The sequence below is a fragment of the Panthera uncia genome (genome assembly GCF_023721935.1).
Source record: "Panthera uncia isolate 11264 chromosome B2 unlocalized genomic scaffold, Puncia_PCG_1.0 HiC_scaffold_25, whole genome shotgun sequence".
In the NCBI taxonomy this organism is placed as follows: Eukaryota; Metazoa; Chordata; class Mammalia; order Carnivora; family Felidae; genus Panthera; species Panthera uncia.
The window spans coordinates 22,061,088-22,077,199 of NW_026057581.1; the positions used below are offsets into that span (position 1 = coordinate 22,061,088).

At 41.0% G+C, this 16,112-nt stretch overlaps 1 protein-coding gene and 1 pseudogene across 4 annotated transcripts in view; one reads left to right on the forward strand and one right to left on the reverse strand.

Moving 5' to 3' along the window:
- Positions 1-16,112, forward strand: part of LYRM4 (LYR motif containing 4) — a 174,346-nt gene that overhangs the window by 41,717 nt on the left and 116,517 nt on the right. For 2 of the 4 annotated variants that reach the window (XR_007463062.1, XM_049654921.1), the window contains exon 2: positions 2,788-2,908. Coding sequence is in view for 3 of the 4 variants with exons in the window: in XM_049654921.1 (XP_049510878.1) it covers positions 2,788-2,908 (121 nt within the window). In the remaining variant the exon portion in view is untranslated. Of the gene's footprint in view, positions 1-759; positions 983-2,787; positions 2,909-3,047; positions 3,192-16,112 lie in introns of those variants that run through there. The other 2 variants (XM_049654922.1, XM_049654924.1) reach the window with 2 other exon arrangements.
- On the reverse strand, positions 10,989-11,866 carry LOC125908467 (E3 SUMO-protein ligase PIAS2-like; annotated as a pseudogene).

Sequence of the window (16,112 nt, forward strand, 5' to 3'; positions counted from 1 at the left end):
TAAAACTGAAAAATTGCTCATGAAGTAATAGTCATGTTACTTGCATGGTTCCAAGCCTGTGCAATGTCTTCTGTTAGGGCAGAGGAAGACAGTGGAGGAAGAGGAAGAACAGGAAAGAAGAGGGAACCATGTATATGTTAAAGGTGCATTCAGATTTTGAACAACTTTTGATTGCTTTAGACACATTTAATTCAAACTCTAGAACTTTATTCCATTAAGTGTGGACTCTGGGGATTTGGGGAGACAACAAGAATGCACAGCAGAATATGTAGAAGACCAGATCATGAGCCCAATTGATACAATTGTAGAGTGCCATAAGTTATTTCCTGATTTCTTTAAACTTAAGAAGAACTTCAGACTTTCCATTCCAGGCCATACTCCTTTTTTGCTAGCTATTCTGGGCTAGTCACTAGCTTTTAGAAAAATGAATTTAGTAATGACTACTCTTGCCCATTACATTTTTTCCAAAAAGCCCATGAAGCATCCTGAGTGAAGAATTAAAACAATGGATGACTCCCTGGGGTAAATTCCTGTTCTAAAACCAGTTCTACATATAGAACAGAATATTAGAATTAAATTGTGGTGTCCACTCGGGTCCCATCACCACAACAAGGAAACTGTTTTGAAGAGTGTATGGGTGTGAGGATGATCAGTGATGTTGTGTTGTGTTAATAACCATCATGCTGTGCAAGACAGTGCGCGAGAAATTGCTTTTAGCTTACCTCCGTACTAGCTAAAATTTTGTTAGATTAGCAGCTACACAGGAGGAGAATATCTAACATAGTCTATTAGTAAAAATCCTTTCCTGTGCCTTTGCAAGTGAAGGAGCCCTTCATTACGTAGTGTCTGCTAGTTCAGGGATTCCATTTCCATTGTTGCCCCATGATGGATCCTGAGCACCCAGGAGGGCCTCTGCAAATATTCCAGCTGGTCTGCAAAGGGCTCAGATGAAAGTCTCCCCAGTGGCTTACCTCCTAAAAATGTAAGTTCCTAAACTGTCTGCTTTTTGCCTTTATAATTCTTTTTTTTTTTTTTTTTATTTTGAGGGGAAGAAGGGCAGAGACAGAGGGAGAGAGAGAATACCTAGCAGGCTCTGCACTGTCAGCTCAAAGCCCAACGCAGGGCTTGATCCTAGGATCATGACCTGAGCCAAAATCAAGAGTCAGATGCTCAATCAACTGAGCCATCCAGGTGCCCCTTGCCTTTACGATTCTTAATGTTACAAGATTTCATTTTACTTTTGTTTTTAAAACCCGATATTTGCATTCTTAATTTAAAATGTCTTTTTATTTTAGAAAAGTTGATCTAAAACCATATTAGTCTTCTCTAAAACAAGTTTTCCCAGTAAATTATATCCATCTCCCAAAGCACTAAGAAATATGTCCCTTCTCTCATTTCTTTGCCTCTATGTGCAGATGTTACTAATAGTTTCACATGGATTCTTCAGCTGGTGTTTAAAGTTAAAAGCAAAGACATCTGATACCATTAAAAGGCTAGAGAAAATGGTATCTGATGTGCCTGACTTGGACTCTTTCTCCTTAGTCTCTTGTCTTCAGGCTGTTGTAGATGAGACAGACGTGGGTTAAGGCCGTTACTATCTGCATGTGGGGTACATCAGGTTAAGGACTCTTAATTATCCAGACCATTCTGCCTTTTGTACACACACCTTGGTATGACTCTGAGGATGCAGGATGAAAGTGAGCTTGTGACGTGAGGAGAGCAGAAGACTAATGCATTAAGGTATTAAGAAGAATTTTCAGGGTGCCTGGGTGGCTCAGTCAGTTAACCATCCAGCTCTTCATTTCAGCTCAGGTCATGATCCCAAGGTCGTAGGATCGATCCCCCACACCAGTCTCCATCGTGACACTGGGGAGCCCACTTGGGATTTTCTCTCTCTCTCTCTCTCTCTCTCTCTCTCCCTCTCTCTCTGTCCCTCCCCCTGCGCTAAATAAATAAGTAAATAAATAAACTTTTAAAAAAAAGAAGAGCTTTCAGTTTTTGGGTCTTCCTATGTACCCATCTCTGTGCCAAATTCCAGACATAAATTATTTAAGCTGAATCCTCCCAGCAGCCCTGAGAAATAGGTGGTACTATGCCCATTTGACAGATGAGGAAACACAGGCTTACGTTAAGCTTGTGTGATTTGAATGCCGTGCTTTTGAACTGCCATCCTGTGCTGCATGTAATTTATATTGAAGGGGAGAGGGTGTTTGTGTGTGCATGTATATGCATATCTATGCACTTTAAAGATGGAGGAAAGCATTTTGGTGTCCTCTCCACCCTCAACTGTGGTAGGGTCCCAATGTGGATCCTTATATGTTATGTTCCATGAAAGGAACAAACCGCTAAAACAGGGGGACAAGATTAGAAAGCTAACCCAACCAAGTTAAGCATAGGTCATAACTGTCTCGGTGCATGAATGTGTAGTGCATCATTTCACCTCTTTTAATTCTTGCTTTGTCTCTGTGCATTAAAGTTTCAATTATCCATGTTAACGGAGAGAATGCAGACATGAATAACTAAAGACCCGGTAATCTAAGGAGCAGTTCCGTAGCAGTTTGCCATTTATATGTGATTTGTGTGCGCTAGATTTATTTCCCTAATCTGTTTGCTTAGTCATCCCAGAATAGTAATAGATGGGTCTGTCCCAAGAGCAAAGATCTAAGTGGATTATCCACAGGGGAATACAGACAGTTAATTCATCAGGAAGAGCTTTTGATTTCATTTGAAAGCATAGCTTCAGACCGCTGACACCTTTTCTTTTTTTTTCCCCCTGAATTCATTTAGAACTTATGCTGTCAGGAGGATAAGAGATGCCTTCAGAGAAAATAAGAATGTAAAGGATCCTGTAGAAATTCAAACCTTAGTGAATAAAGCCAAAAGAGACCTTGAGATAATTCGTCGACAGGTAAGATGGTTCAATGATGTCCTGTCTTTCATTAAGCGCTGTAAGCTTTGACATCTCCTTCCTAATTGGACATCACTGCTTTCGGTGTTTATGATTTATACCACAGGGCCATGAAACTCTGTTCTTTTTACTCATATAGACACAGAAAGATGACCTATCACATTACTGAACTCAAGAAGAACCTAAAGGAAAATATCAGCTTTCCAGAATTTCCAGGGGACGCATCCTTCTGGGAAGCTGCGTTCTCATAGTTCACTCAAGGTTGATCCTTTAAATATGGGAAACGTTTTAAAAATTTTGTCTCTTTGTAAGATATATTTACACACTTATGCGTTGACATATGTCAAAGAACATAAATATATTCTGCTTTTCCTTGTATTTTAAAATCGTAATTCAAGGTGATGTTGCCCTTTTCTTGAAGACACCGTCCTGGTGAGTCGTTGCCACATGGAAGGTGTATCTGCAGGTGCAAATGGTGTAAAGCATAGCTGCTTAGCTAGTGAGCCCATAACAGACCCTGGAAGGTGTTTTTTGTCTTCATCGTGTAGAGGTGCCAGGGATCACGCTGATTTGTGCTTGCTTTTCTCCTTCTCATGAGGTGGAGTGGGGCATCTGTAGCAACATGGTCTCCTGGGTAGTGTCATTTGTCCCTCTTTCTGCAAAATTAATTAAAGAGCCAAAGGCCAAGCAGCCTGCTATCAGTTGGTTTTCTCACCCTCTAAAAAAATCATCCTTTTCACTACTTTTCTTTGATTTAACAATAATCACACCATAAGCTCCATTTCTGCTTCTGTTCATCTGTCTTACTTGCAGTAAATTTGTTTATAAAGTATGGAGGGGAAACCCCTTATCATTTCCCTAGGTTCTGCCTAGTGTTATGGAAAGGGCTTGTTTTGTTTTATTTTGTTTTGTTTATTTAAATCCAAGTTAGTTAACATGTAGTGTAATAATGATTTCAGAAGTAGAATTTAGTGATCCATCACTAACATGTAACACCCAGTGCTCATCCCAACAAGTGCCCTCCTTCATGCCCATTGCCCATTTAGCCCATCCCCCACTCAGCACCCCACCAGCAACCCTCTGTTTTCTGTATTTAAGAGTCTCTGGTGGTTTGTCTCCCCCTCTCTTTTTATCTTACTTTTCCTTCCCCTCCCCCATGTTCATCTGTTTTGTTTCTTAAATTCCACATATGAGTGAAATGATATTTGTCTTTCTCTGACTAATTTTGCTTAGCATAATACCCTCCAGTTCCATCCACATTGTTGGAAATGGCAAGATTTCATTCTATTTCATTGCCGAGTAATAGTCCAGTGTGTGTGTGTGTGTGTGTGTGTGTGTGTGTGTGTGTGTGTGTACCACATTTTCTTTATCCATTCATCAGTCGATGGAGATTTGGGCTCTTTCCATAATGGTAGCTGTTGTCAATAGTGTTGCTATAAACACTGGGGTGCATGTGCCCCTTCAAATCAGTATCCTTTGGATAAATACCTAGTAGTGCAATTGCTGGGTTATAGGGTAGTCCTGTTTTTAATTTTTTGAGGAACCTCTATTCTGTTGGAAAGGACTTGTTTAGCATCATCAGGAAATACCAGCTTGGCTGACAGCATGTCATATCACAATATATGACATACATATACACATCCCTAACCCTTCTTCATGCTTGACTCTAAACAGAATTCAAAAAAGAAAAAAAAGAAGAAGCTATAGTATGCACTGTAGTTTTCTTTTTATGTCACATTTGAAAGTCTTGCAATCTGATGAAACAGTCCCTTCTAGAATAACCTTTCAGATTCTGATAACCCTTCTTGAGTTCTACAGTTATCTAGCAACAGAATAACTTGGGCACATCTGGACAAGCCTAGGAAATGATCTTTAAGGAAGGGCATGAAAAGATAATAGGAGTCAGAAAAAGAAACTGATCTACACATTTGCATGCACTCTGATAGTGGCAGGTAAAAGAGTTGTCATTTTGAAAACTCTAGGACAATGGCATTTCCTAGACATCAGTGGCTGAATTTTATGGGATCCTTTAGCACTGGAACTTGGAAAAGCAAGCAGCCTGAGTCCTTATTTCACATAAACTCAGAGAGATTCAATTCTTTGGCACTTTCTTATGTGGAAGTTGGCAAGCGTCTCTCAAACAGGCTGGCTTCATCTTTCTGTGTAAAGTTGCACAGAGTAGAAACTGCTTAGAAAAGGTGCCTGTAAGTACTCTGTGCCACTATTTCTTCTGTTATGTAATTGTCTGTGTCTTCTCCTGTTTTGAAATGCTAAAACCACCTTTCAAGAACAAAAAGACTAGACTAGCTCTTATCACACATCCCCAGTAAATCCATGCTCAAAACAGACTCCAACTCTGCAGTCATGGGACATGTGCTGGGGCCAGGGCACCCTCCCTAGGACAGCCTGGCAAGTGCACCTTCCTTGACCTTGGAGGAGTTGTGCTGCCTAAAATTATGTTATCCCTGAAGACTCTGCTCATGCTCAGAATGGTTCTGACAAATGAAAGCATTCCTATTCCATTAGAGAACTCATTAGCCATTTATAAGTCAACAACGTTTCTGTTCACTTCCCTGTCTTGTCAAGAGTATTCCTGAATCCAGGAATTTACCATGGTTAGCTTATGAGATGTTAATGTTACTGACTCCTCTAGCTACCTTGCTGAAAGCTGATATGAGTTGACCTTGGCCTAAAGGCCCAAAATAAAGCAGTGTCTGTATTTTCTTCACACCAGCTGCTATAATAGCCGTCTAGCTTGCCTCCCTGATTTCCCTCGCCTGAATGATTTATTCTCCACACACTGCCAGAGTGATCTTTTTTTAAAAGGAAAATTAGAGCAGGTTATACCCCTGCTCAAAACCCTCCAGAGGCTTCATAGCACCATGGCAATAAAATCTGAAGTGCTTAAGAAGTCCTCACAGGCCCTCCATTGCCTACGTCTCCCTCACACTATTTCAGATTCCATCTTGATGTCCCCAAAACACCCCCGGCTTGTTCCCGTTGCAGAGGCTTTGTACCTTCTGCCTGGAATACTCTCTCCCCAGACCTTCCCACTGCTCGATTCCCCTTTTCACTCAGATTTTTACTCCAATTTCACCTTCTCACAGAAGCCTGTCCTGACCACACTGTCTAAAATAACCTTCCTTCTGTCATTCTGTCCCTTATCCTGCTTTCATTTTCCTTATGGCATCTATCAGTCCTGAAAATAACATTCCTTATTGCCTTGTCTGTTTTCTCCTCTTCTGTGAGGGTAGGGATCTCCCCTGTCATGGTCACCAATGCCTAATTGCAAGAACACAGGCTCTGGGTCCAGCCTGCCTGTGTTCAAGTCCTGACTCAGGCTACTAACTATGTGATCTTGAACCACATATTTAACCTCTTGGTGCCTAATGTAAAATTCAGATGAGAACAGGCTCAACTTCATGGGTATGGTGAGCATCAAATAATATATGTGAAGCCCTTGGGAACATACTGGCACATAGTATATACTTGATATTGTACTATTGTTATCGGGAGTATCTAGTAAAACTCTTAATAATCCTCTGTGGAGGGTGCCTGGGTGGCTCAGTCAGTTAAGCATCCAACTCTTGATTTCAACTCAGGTCATGGTTTCACGGTTCATGGGCTCGAGCCCGGCACTGTCAGTGCAGAGCCTGCTTGGGATCCTCTCACTCTCTCTCTCTCTCTCTCTCTCTCTGTCTTTGTCTCTCTCTCTCTCTCTCTCTCTCTCTCTCTCTCTCCCCTTCCCCTGTTCGTATACTCTCTCAAAATAAATAAATAAACTTTAAAAAAATAAAATAAAAAAATAATCCTATGTGGACTAAAGGAATATGTGAAGAGTTTGGCCCCTGGGATCACACATCTCAGCCAAGGGGTCTATGCCACAAAAATCATGGTGTCTTGCTGGCTACCCAGAACCTTCCTTCAAAGAGAATGAACCATAAAGGGAAGGTGGAAACCTAATGAGGCCCTTAACCTCCAATCTAATGAGACATAACTGATACGAGCAGTAATATGCTTCTGTCAGGTCCCTCTTCCATTTGCATCCTTGGACCCAAAGACCATCCACCAGGATGCATATCCATCTAAGCATCATTTTTCCATGGATAAGAAAGCCCCTGGCCACCTTCCCAGCTGCTACATACACACATCCTTAAAGGCAGTGCTCAAAGTGGAACCCTCCATCCAACTTCTCTCCTCTCTCAACACTGTTTACCTCTTCCTGCTTTCCAGTCAGTCTTTACAGTGGCTATTGCTTTCTGCCAATGCTTCTTCATTCCCTCCAGTCAGCTGTGATGCTAACAATACAGCTGTACTCATGATACGATTGTGAAGTTTTAAAGAAGTCTCTGAGCAAAGATTTTCTTCTGGCTTTTTTGGGTAGAGAACCAAGGTGCAGGCTGGATGCCTTAGAGCTTAGAGCAGACTCAGAAGTTGAAGGACATGAACTCCTAAGTCAGTAGAAACTGAAGGATAAAGGTTAAGTCATTCCCCAGTTTTGTTCCCCAGATACTTAAGGACATCAACCCAGCTTAGCATCTCCTCAGAGGTCTTTCTTCTTTCGTATCCTTAATGCTCAGAGATCCCGTCTCATTGTGGCAACCCTGGAGGGTGCTAGTTGGCATCAGTATTTCTCATTAGTCCTGCACACCACTCCTGAGGATTACTCTCATTTCAAGAAGTGGCGTGGCAGATTGTTTTTCCTCCATTATGACCAAGTCAGACTCCTTTTGCTCCCTCTCCATAATTATGGCCCACTGAATAGAAACCTGACGTACACTTGTTCTTTCTTTGACATTCTTGGACCAACTGTCCCCTGAAAATTATAATCTAGTCTATCAGTCCCCAATCTCTTTCCAGAGACAAGCATCATCTCATATCCCATAACTAGTAGAGGCATCCTTTTACCTTTCTTAAATTCCCATTATTTCCATATAAAATGGTCCTGTAAAGACAGATTGATCCTGGCAGCTTGTATGAGTATTTCCTCTCTGCTGAAAGCAGGTTCTGGACTAGCCCCCACTAACCCTAGCTTCCCTGTCTGCTTCCCAAACAGGATCAAAAAGTTGGAGAGGCCTTCTGTGTATGTGCCAGATGGTGCCAAAAAGGATGCCCAAAAGATGGACTGTATATGTGTAGGGTTGGGCAAAAAGGTCTCACACAATCTGGACAGCAAAGAAGTACCTAAGGACTTTCTACCTCAGAGGTTTACAAAAGGCCCCTTAGATGTTGCATATCAGAAATAAGAACAAGAAGGTCATCTTGGTTCTTTTTTTCCATTTTGCTGTTCTGACGGTATTCCTTTTGATAAGGCACTGATTAGAATTAGCCCTCAGTTAATCATTCCCACTCATTATAGTTTGTCATGCCCCTTTGGATTTTGAACAACCAGAGCCTTATTTTGTATCACTGCTTCCATGCTCTACACCTTTGCTACTTGAGGTCACCCCTCTCCAGACCCGCAGCATTGCTACCACCAAGGGGCCCTCTTCCCCTGTGTAGTTCATAGAGATTTGTGGTCATCATAGTGAAAGTATTTTCCAAACATTCTGAAATAGAGTTATCGCCTTTGTTATATACCCAGCTAAATAGCCACATGTCTGTGAGAGGAGACATGGAAGAAACAGCCGAGGGTGGGAAACTATAACTACAGCAAGGAGGCCAGACCAATCTTTGTATACGTTGACAAAATTTCCTTGGATATGCAAATTAAGGTTGTGACTTTAGGAATTCTTAGCTACAGCCTAAATGTGTAGCAACTTTTTCTTGAAACCTGGTGAAGTGCAGAGTTTGGGTTTGTTTCCAGCTACTCGACATTCTCACTGTCCATCAGAGTGCATCCCATGATGCATACCATGAAGACCAGGCTCTAGGTTCTCGGGTAGCAACACACCTACATAACAGAAAGGGTGTGTATGTGTGTGTGTGTGTGTGCGCATGCATTTGTGATTGACTCTTTCCTTACACAGTTAACCAAGTAAAACCACAATCTCTAGGAAAGGAACAACTATTCCCTATTGAGAGGTTCCCAACCACCACCTTAACTAGGCTAGCAGATTTAGCACTAAATTTACATCCAAATGTTTGCTTCCCCTACCAGGGATGGTTGTACATGCGCTGATAAGGAATGCATCCCACAAAAGGAGGTTCGAGTGTAACTTCAGCATTTCAATGAAGTATTTGTTGCTGTGGTAGGTAATTTTATGTGCTGGGTGACAACAAGGTTCTGGAGTCATACCAGCCTTGCCAGCAGCTTTTCAGTGACAACAATTTTTTTTTCTAATACTTTCCTGAAGGAAGGATTTTTTTTTTTTTTTTCATTTTAGAGAGAGCTTAAGCAGGAGAGAGGGGCAGAGGGAGAGAAAGAGAGAGATAGAAAGAATCCGTGCTGAGTGTGGAGCTCTCCCTCTCCCGGTGCAGGGCTCAATCCCATGACCCCAAGATCATGACCTGAGCTAAAATCGAGTTCTATGTTCATCCAGCTGAGCCACCCAAACGCCCCAGTGATATCAATTTTATACCACATTAGTCATTCTTAAGCCAGTGACGGCTTTGCAGGAGGGGCTTGGTTTGCTTTGGTTTGGTTTTTGACAAACAACTTTTTTACAGATATTTTTCCTTCACATCCAGTTAAACAGAGTTGCTTTCAGTTTAGAAACATTGATTATGTTGTTTTTTCTTTAGAAAAAAGTCTTTACCTGAATATTTATATAACTTCATTGCTGTTTTTACAACAAAAAAGTTTTAAACTGATTCATAGAATCCATCCAGTAACTTATGAAATTGAAATCCATTTCTCAAGAAGATGCAGTTATGGCTGAATGTATTTGATGCTTAGAGTACAGCATGAATAAGAAAAAAATCCTTCATTCATCTGTGTTCATCTCTCCAAAAGCAAAAGAATCCATTTGACGTTTTCAGTAAATATCGAAGTTAATTGTTTAAAAAAAAAAAAGCTTCCCACATTCCCACAGAACCTTCCACCCAAGAAAGAGCAGTTTCAATGAATGGCTCCTGGAATCAGCTGAGTCTTCCTTTAGTCCAGTGAGGAGATGGTATCAGGAATGTTCCTTCCACTGCTGGTGATGACCCCTGTGTCAGTCAGCTGCTGGTTGAACTAACATGAATATTGCTTTCATGGGGGCTGGTGGTGGTGACAGATGTGCTCTTGCTGTTAAAGGTGAGGTGAGACTCTCCAAAAAGATAAGAGGACAATACTAGGGATCAAGTGGAATAAGAGGAGAAAAATCCAGACCTGGCAGATCTGATGAGATGCTTTATATTGGCACATGGTGGAATAGCACTGAGTAGTCTGTTAGTGAAGGCGAAATAACAGCAGCGTCAACCAATGTCACACTAGGCACCCATACAAAAGATGGCTGGGACATGAGAACCCCTTTGCTGGGGCTGCTTTGTGCTTCTGACATCAGGATGCCTTTTGTGTTGGCAAGAGGGGCTTCCTCTTCCTGGGGAAAGCTTTCTAGTGTTAGGTCAGTAACATCCCCTTCTTCCTGCTTACCTCACTGATTACAGTCACTGAACAAGGCTTATGAAGACACTTGGAATTTTTATTTTTATACATGCTTGCTGGATACTTTCATCACTTCTTTTCTTCTGTCTCATTGGACACCAAGAACCATGTTCTTGGAATCCGATCTCATCCACATCAGAACAGTCATTGAGAATTCCCATAAAAAGCCCATCTAAAATTAGACTTTCATGGGCAGCTTTTTTGTCACACACAGGACAAATCCAAGCGGGCTTCTCATTCATTTGCAGATAAAGGGCACCATCAAAACACTATAGATGTGTACCAGTCACTGCGTGGCATGGGATTGTCGGCCTCATTTTCCTTAAAGGGCACATCAAGGATACCTGAAGGAATTTCACTATCAGGAGCTCCAGTTAAGTTTTTCTTTAATTAGTTTTCTGAAATGATCAGCGTTTCTAGTATCTTTCATCTTTAGTCTCTATAATGACATGGTCGATGTGAGCTGTAATACAAGATATACAGACATGGAGTAGTTCTTTCCAATATCTTTTTTTTTTTTAATATTTATTTATCTTTAGGGAGGGTCAGAGAGAGAGGGAGACACAGAATCCAAAGCAGGTTCCAGGCCCCAAGCTGTCAGCACAGAGCCTGACGTGGGGTTCAGAACTCACAAACCATGAGATCATAACCTGAGCTGATGTCAGACACTTGCTTAACTGAGCCAACCAGGTGCCCCAATTCTTTCCAGTTTCTGATGCCCAAGAATGGAAATCTGATTTGGCACAGCTGAAGACAACCCAACTAAAGATGTATTTGTGTTCAATCCTATTTTTAGGTGGTCATGCATAGCCAGGCAAAGGAAATGGCTTCCCATTCACTTTTATACATAGACCGTTGAGGTGATTTTGTTCTTGAAAGCAACTTCTCTCTACCAGGCAGAATCCCAGCTAAACTTGTACTTTGTAATCTCTCCTATTATCTGGCAAAAAAAAAAAAAAAAAAAAAAAAAAAAAACACCTCCCTGAATATGCATTTCTCTCTAACTTGTGTCAGAACAAAAATAAAAACTTCCCTTGAAATCGTTGAATACTGCTTTGAGCTAAACTCATGGGCTTGATGAGAACATCAGGAACATCATAAAAGGGCAGTTTTTTTTTAAATGCACATCAGGATGGACAGGAGGAATTGGGGGAGATGGCTGCATCTCAAACATGAGCTTAGTATTTTGAAGCAGCACGGAACCAACAGGAGAGGTATCGTGGGTGTGGTATCATAGAGGTGGAAGGCAACCAGTGGATTCCAGCTATGGCCAAGTTAGGTTCCACAGGATAAGCTTTCATCCATATTGAAACCAATGGCTTGATTACAGATAAACCAGAAAGTGCTTCAAGAGACAGTGGGTATCCACATCTCTATAATTTTTGGATTTTAGTCTGAGCCACAAGACTACAGCCACTCTTCTGTAAATGAAACAAGTATCAGGAGACCATGCTTGTGTCCATTTTATGCTGTCCAGGAAAGCCTTATAACAAGTGTAGTTCAGATCCCCTAAAACTAGAACCGTATTCAGATTGGCTAAAATGAAAAACAGTGAGAACACCAGAGGCAGGTGAGGATGCAGAGAAACTAGATCACTGCATACGTTGCTGGTAGGAAAGTGAAATGGTACACCTCTCCTGAACTCGAAATCTGCCACCTGTGGGTGCTACCGCCAGAGCACCCCTCCCACCAGCACCCACAATACCTCCAGCACCGTCCTAAGCTGGACCCTGCTGGCAACAGGGATGCAGCTGACCAGCAGGGGAGCAACACCCCACCAAACTAGGCCTTTTTATAATAAAATGGTTCAAGTAATGAATATATGAAACTGCAGTTATAGGGGCGCCTGGGTGGCTTAGTTGGTTGAGCATCCAACTCTTGATTTCAGATCAGGTCATGATCCCAGAATGGGGCTCTGCACCGGGCATGGAGCCTGCTTAGGATTTTCCCTCTCTCTGTCCCTCTCCCTCTGCCCCTTCCTCCCGCTCACATGCCCCCCTCCTCAAAACATAAAGAATAAATCTCAGTGGTAAGCAGTTAAGAACAGACTCCATACAGCCATTAGAAATAGTAGGAAAGAGGTTGATCTTACTGGTAGCCAGCATTTCTATGTGAGAGGAAGCATTTTCACTGTTTCTTAGCTTGCACCTAATTACTTTGTCAGTCACTAAAAGCAATTTGCCCAGTTTATTGGCGTTTGGGTGGTGATAGATGAGAGTCTCTGCAACCAAATTTTTTTTTACTTTTGTTTACTATTTTATGGTTTAGTCTTTACATGACCGTTCTAGAGAAATGTCCACCAATAACATTTTTAGTGTGCATGTCATGAAATGAGAAGTTCATGAACGATGTCTGTCTTCTTTCACCACTAGTCACTGCAACATCCATTTTAGTGCCCCATGTAGTAGTTAAAACTTAACTTAGAAGTGATATCTCGGGGCATCTGAGTGGCTCAGTCTATTGAGCGTCTAACTCTTGATCTCAGCTCAGGTCTTGATCTCAGGGTCATGAGCTCAAGCCCTGCATTGGGCTCTGTGCTAGACATGAAGCCTACTAAATAAATAAGTAAATAAATAAAGTTCAGGATTGTTAATTTTATGGTGCTTTTTTTTACCATAAATAAGAAAAAATATCTCCTCACCCCCCAGCCCCCAACAAAAGAATTATAGCTAGTCATCCATTTTTTTTCTTAACTGGGAAAAATAAAATTAAATGCTTCAGACATTAGTATTTAAGCATAGGAGGCTTAAGTCGTCTGAATCTTGAACAAGTGGATTTATATCTGTGAGCCTTCAGTTTCTTATTTGTAAAATCAGAAGATTATAGTCCGATTTCTAAGGCTACTTCCAGTTCTAAAATTCCATGGTCTAACATTTCACATAAATATCTGTCCCCTTCTTTATTTGCAGAAACTTACTGATATATTTTTTTTAGTAAACTACTCTATGCTTTGCATTCCTTGACCAATCTTTGCTAAGATCTTAACTCACTAGAGTTTAGGCTATAGATAAGCAAAGTTGTAAGCCAGCTATGTATTTATACCATCATAAATTTCAAAAACTTCTCTTGGTCTAACCTCTCTGCCACAAGGAAAGTCAGAAAATTGAATTATTTTATTAATGTCGCTAGCACCTCTGCTCTTAGCCTTCCTTTCTGATAGAATATACATCACCAGTACTAGAGCATATCTCTGAACAAAACATTTTCTTTCAAAGAAAATTAAGTAGCAATTCAAGAGCAATAATATGATAACTTGATAGGCAAGAAAAGGATTAAAATCCTTTCCTCAAGCCCCACCTTAATGTTGATACTAGTTTCTTCTTGATTGGATTTTTCCCTGCTCCCTGGGTGGCTTCTCAGCTGCATGAAACGCAATCTGTGAGATAAATCAAATGACACTGTATATTTTGTAATTCCGTGCCCACAGTTTCTTTCCCTAGATATTTATCAAGCACCCACTCTATGCCATGTAATTATGAATTGACTTTATGAGCTTTTTGGAGGCAGAGTTGGGAATGGAATTTTGAAGTCCATCAGAACCTTATAGAAGTTCTTTCTCAGTTTGATTCTTGGGAGACAAACCTTTTCTGTTCAATCCAGATCATACCTATTTGTTCATTTAATAGAACAGAAATATATGGACTCTGATAGGGTACCCCAGCAATACTTTCCCCTGTGTCTATATAGATCAACTAAGATTAGATCAAAAGATCTATCTACATATTTAAAAACTAATAAAACAGTCAGAAGCAGAGGAGATTTAAGTACTCTATCTTGGACTTCAATAAAAATCCTCAGGAAATCAACAAGAATTTATATACAATGAGTCAATTGCCCCCTGAGTGAACCCTGTATCTTTTGGATATCTGAATTCTTTCAATGTGAATGAAAGATTCCCCAACCCCCTGTCAGATGAGAAGGGATGATTACTTTTATAGCTTGGCCTACATGTGACATTTTTTTTCAGCCTGTTCAATATATAGTTCCTCTACAGCTATAAAAAAAAGACTTCTTCATACAAGGATTGAAACCAATTTCTCTGCATTTTCTGAAAATTCCAGTGCATCCTTGAGTCTGGGACGATAGTATTCCCCCAGTTAGCATTCCTGTGGAAGAAATGCCTCTCTGTTGGAGATTGCCCAGCAAATTTGCTTGAGTCTTCCAAGGCTGACATGCATAAAACAAGATTCCATGTTCTTTCTAGAAGAAGCCTATCCCACCTCTGCATTTTTTCATACACAGCAATTGTTCTTTTTCATATTTGCGTGTGCAGAAGAGCTCCTGAAGAAGGCAGCAGTAACACTATAGAAAGCTTTGCACGGGTTTCATTTGGGAACCTTTATTATCCTTCTCCCGTTGAGCCTACGAGAGCTGTTCACTCTTGAATTCCCTAAAGAACTCTTTTTGTTGCTAAAGTATCTAAAGTGGAAGTAGATACCATCAACTCTGAAGCAGAAAGTACATTGATGTTCTAGGCAAGAAGTGGAAGTTGTCAATCTAAGCTCTGAGAGGAGCTTACTATGGGACCTTGGGGTAGCTGTTTATGGGCCTAATTTACCATATGTGTAAAAAGATGATTTTATTTATGAATATTGATGAAGGTGGTGGTGGTGGTGGTGGTGAGGTGTGCTTGTTGTCAGTGTGGTTCATTGTGTCCTCTTTAGGCACTGATACTACATACTAAGCCCTTAGAACATGTTGTTTCAGTTTCTCACAGCGGCCTTGTGAGAAAGATACTGTTTTCCTCATGTGTTAGAGGAGGAAATTCAGACTGAGTGTGTTTGAATAACTCCCCGAGAACACACAATTAGGAGAATGGTGGGCCCACATGTCTTCTCACTTTTTTGGCCAGTTCTTAGAAGAGAGATCAAACTGTGGGTGGTCTGATCTTTACAGAAGCAAGTAAGACATGGGAGATGGGAAAACAAGGCGAGATGTAGGTTTCCTTTTCTAATTGCTCATTTAGAATTTGTATTAGAAGGTAACAGTCTCTCTTCTGTAGACTCATGAATAGTTTATCCCTCTGAGCTGATCTCCTTTATCATTTCTCAAAAAACTCTATCTCTCTCTCTCTCTCTCTCTGCCTTCAAAAGAAAAAAAAAAAAAAATACAGAAACCACAGTCTGAAAATGTTAAAGTTCAGCCACCTTATTTAAGAAGTGTTTGCTCAGAATTTCCCCGTAGATCTGAAGGTTGCAGCTCCAAATGTGCTTTTCCTGACAAGCAGTAACACTCGAGTGCCCTTCACTGGAAACCTTTTGATGCCTCGCTGCTGGGGTTGTCCTTTCAAGTAATCAGTTAATTTCAGCCATGCTTATGCAGAAGATCTTGTCCCAAGATGACTAAGGAACAGTTTCACACCTTCTAGGAAGAGGGGGTCCAAGGGATTTACCCCATTTATGTTTGTGTTTCTATACCACATCCTCTCTGGTGGCGGGAAGCCAGTGTGCTCCCACACCCAGCGTATGGATAAGAAAATGCACTCCTTTCTGAGCACTTGATATCTGCAGTTGGATTTTTATAAATTTGATGTGTTTCACTGGTATATATACATGAAGGCTAGATTCATTGGTGCTGTTGGAAAGATACCTCCTCATTATACATCTCTCAGTGTTAAAAACTATTGTTGTTTTATGCAGAGATGTAATAGGAATGGTAGCCAAGAGAAGAGGT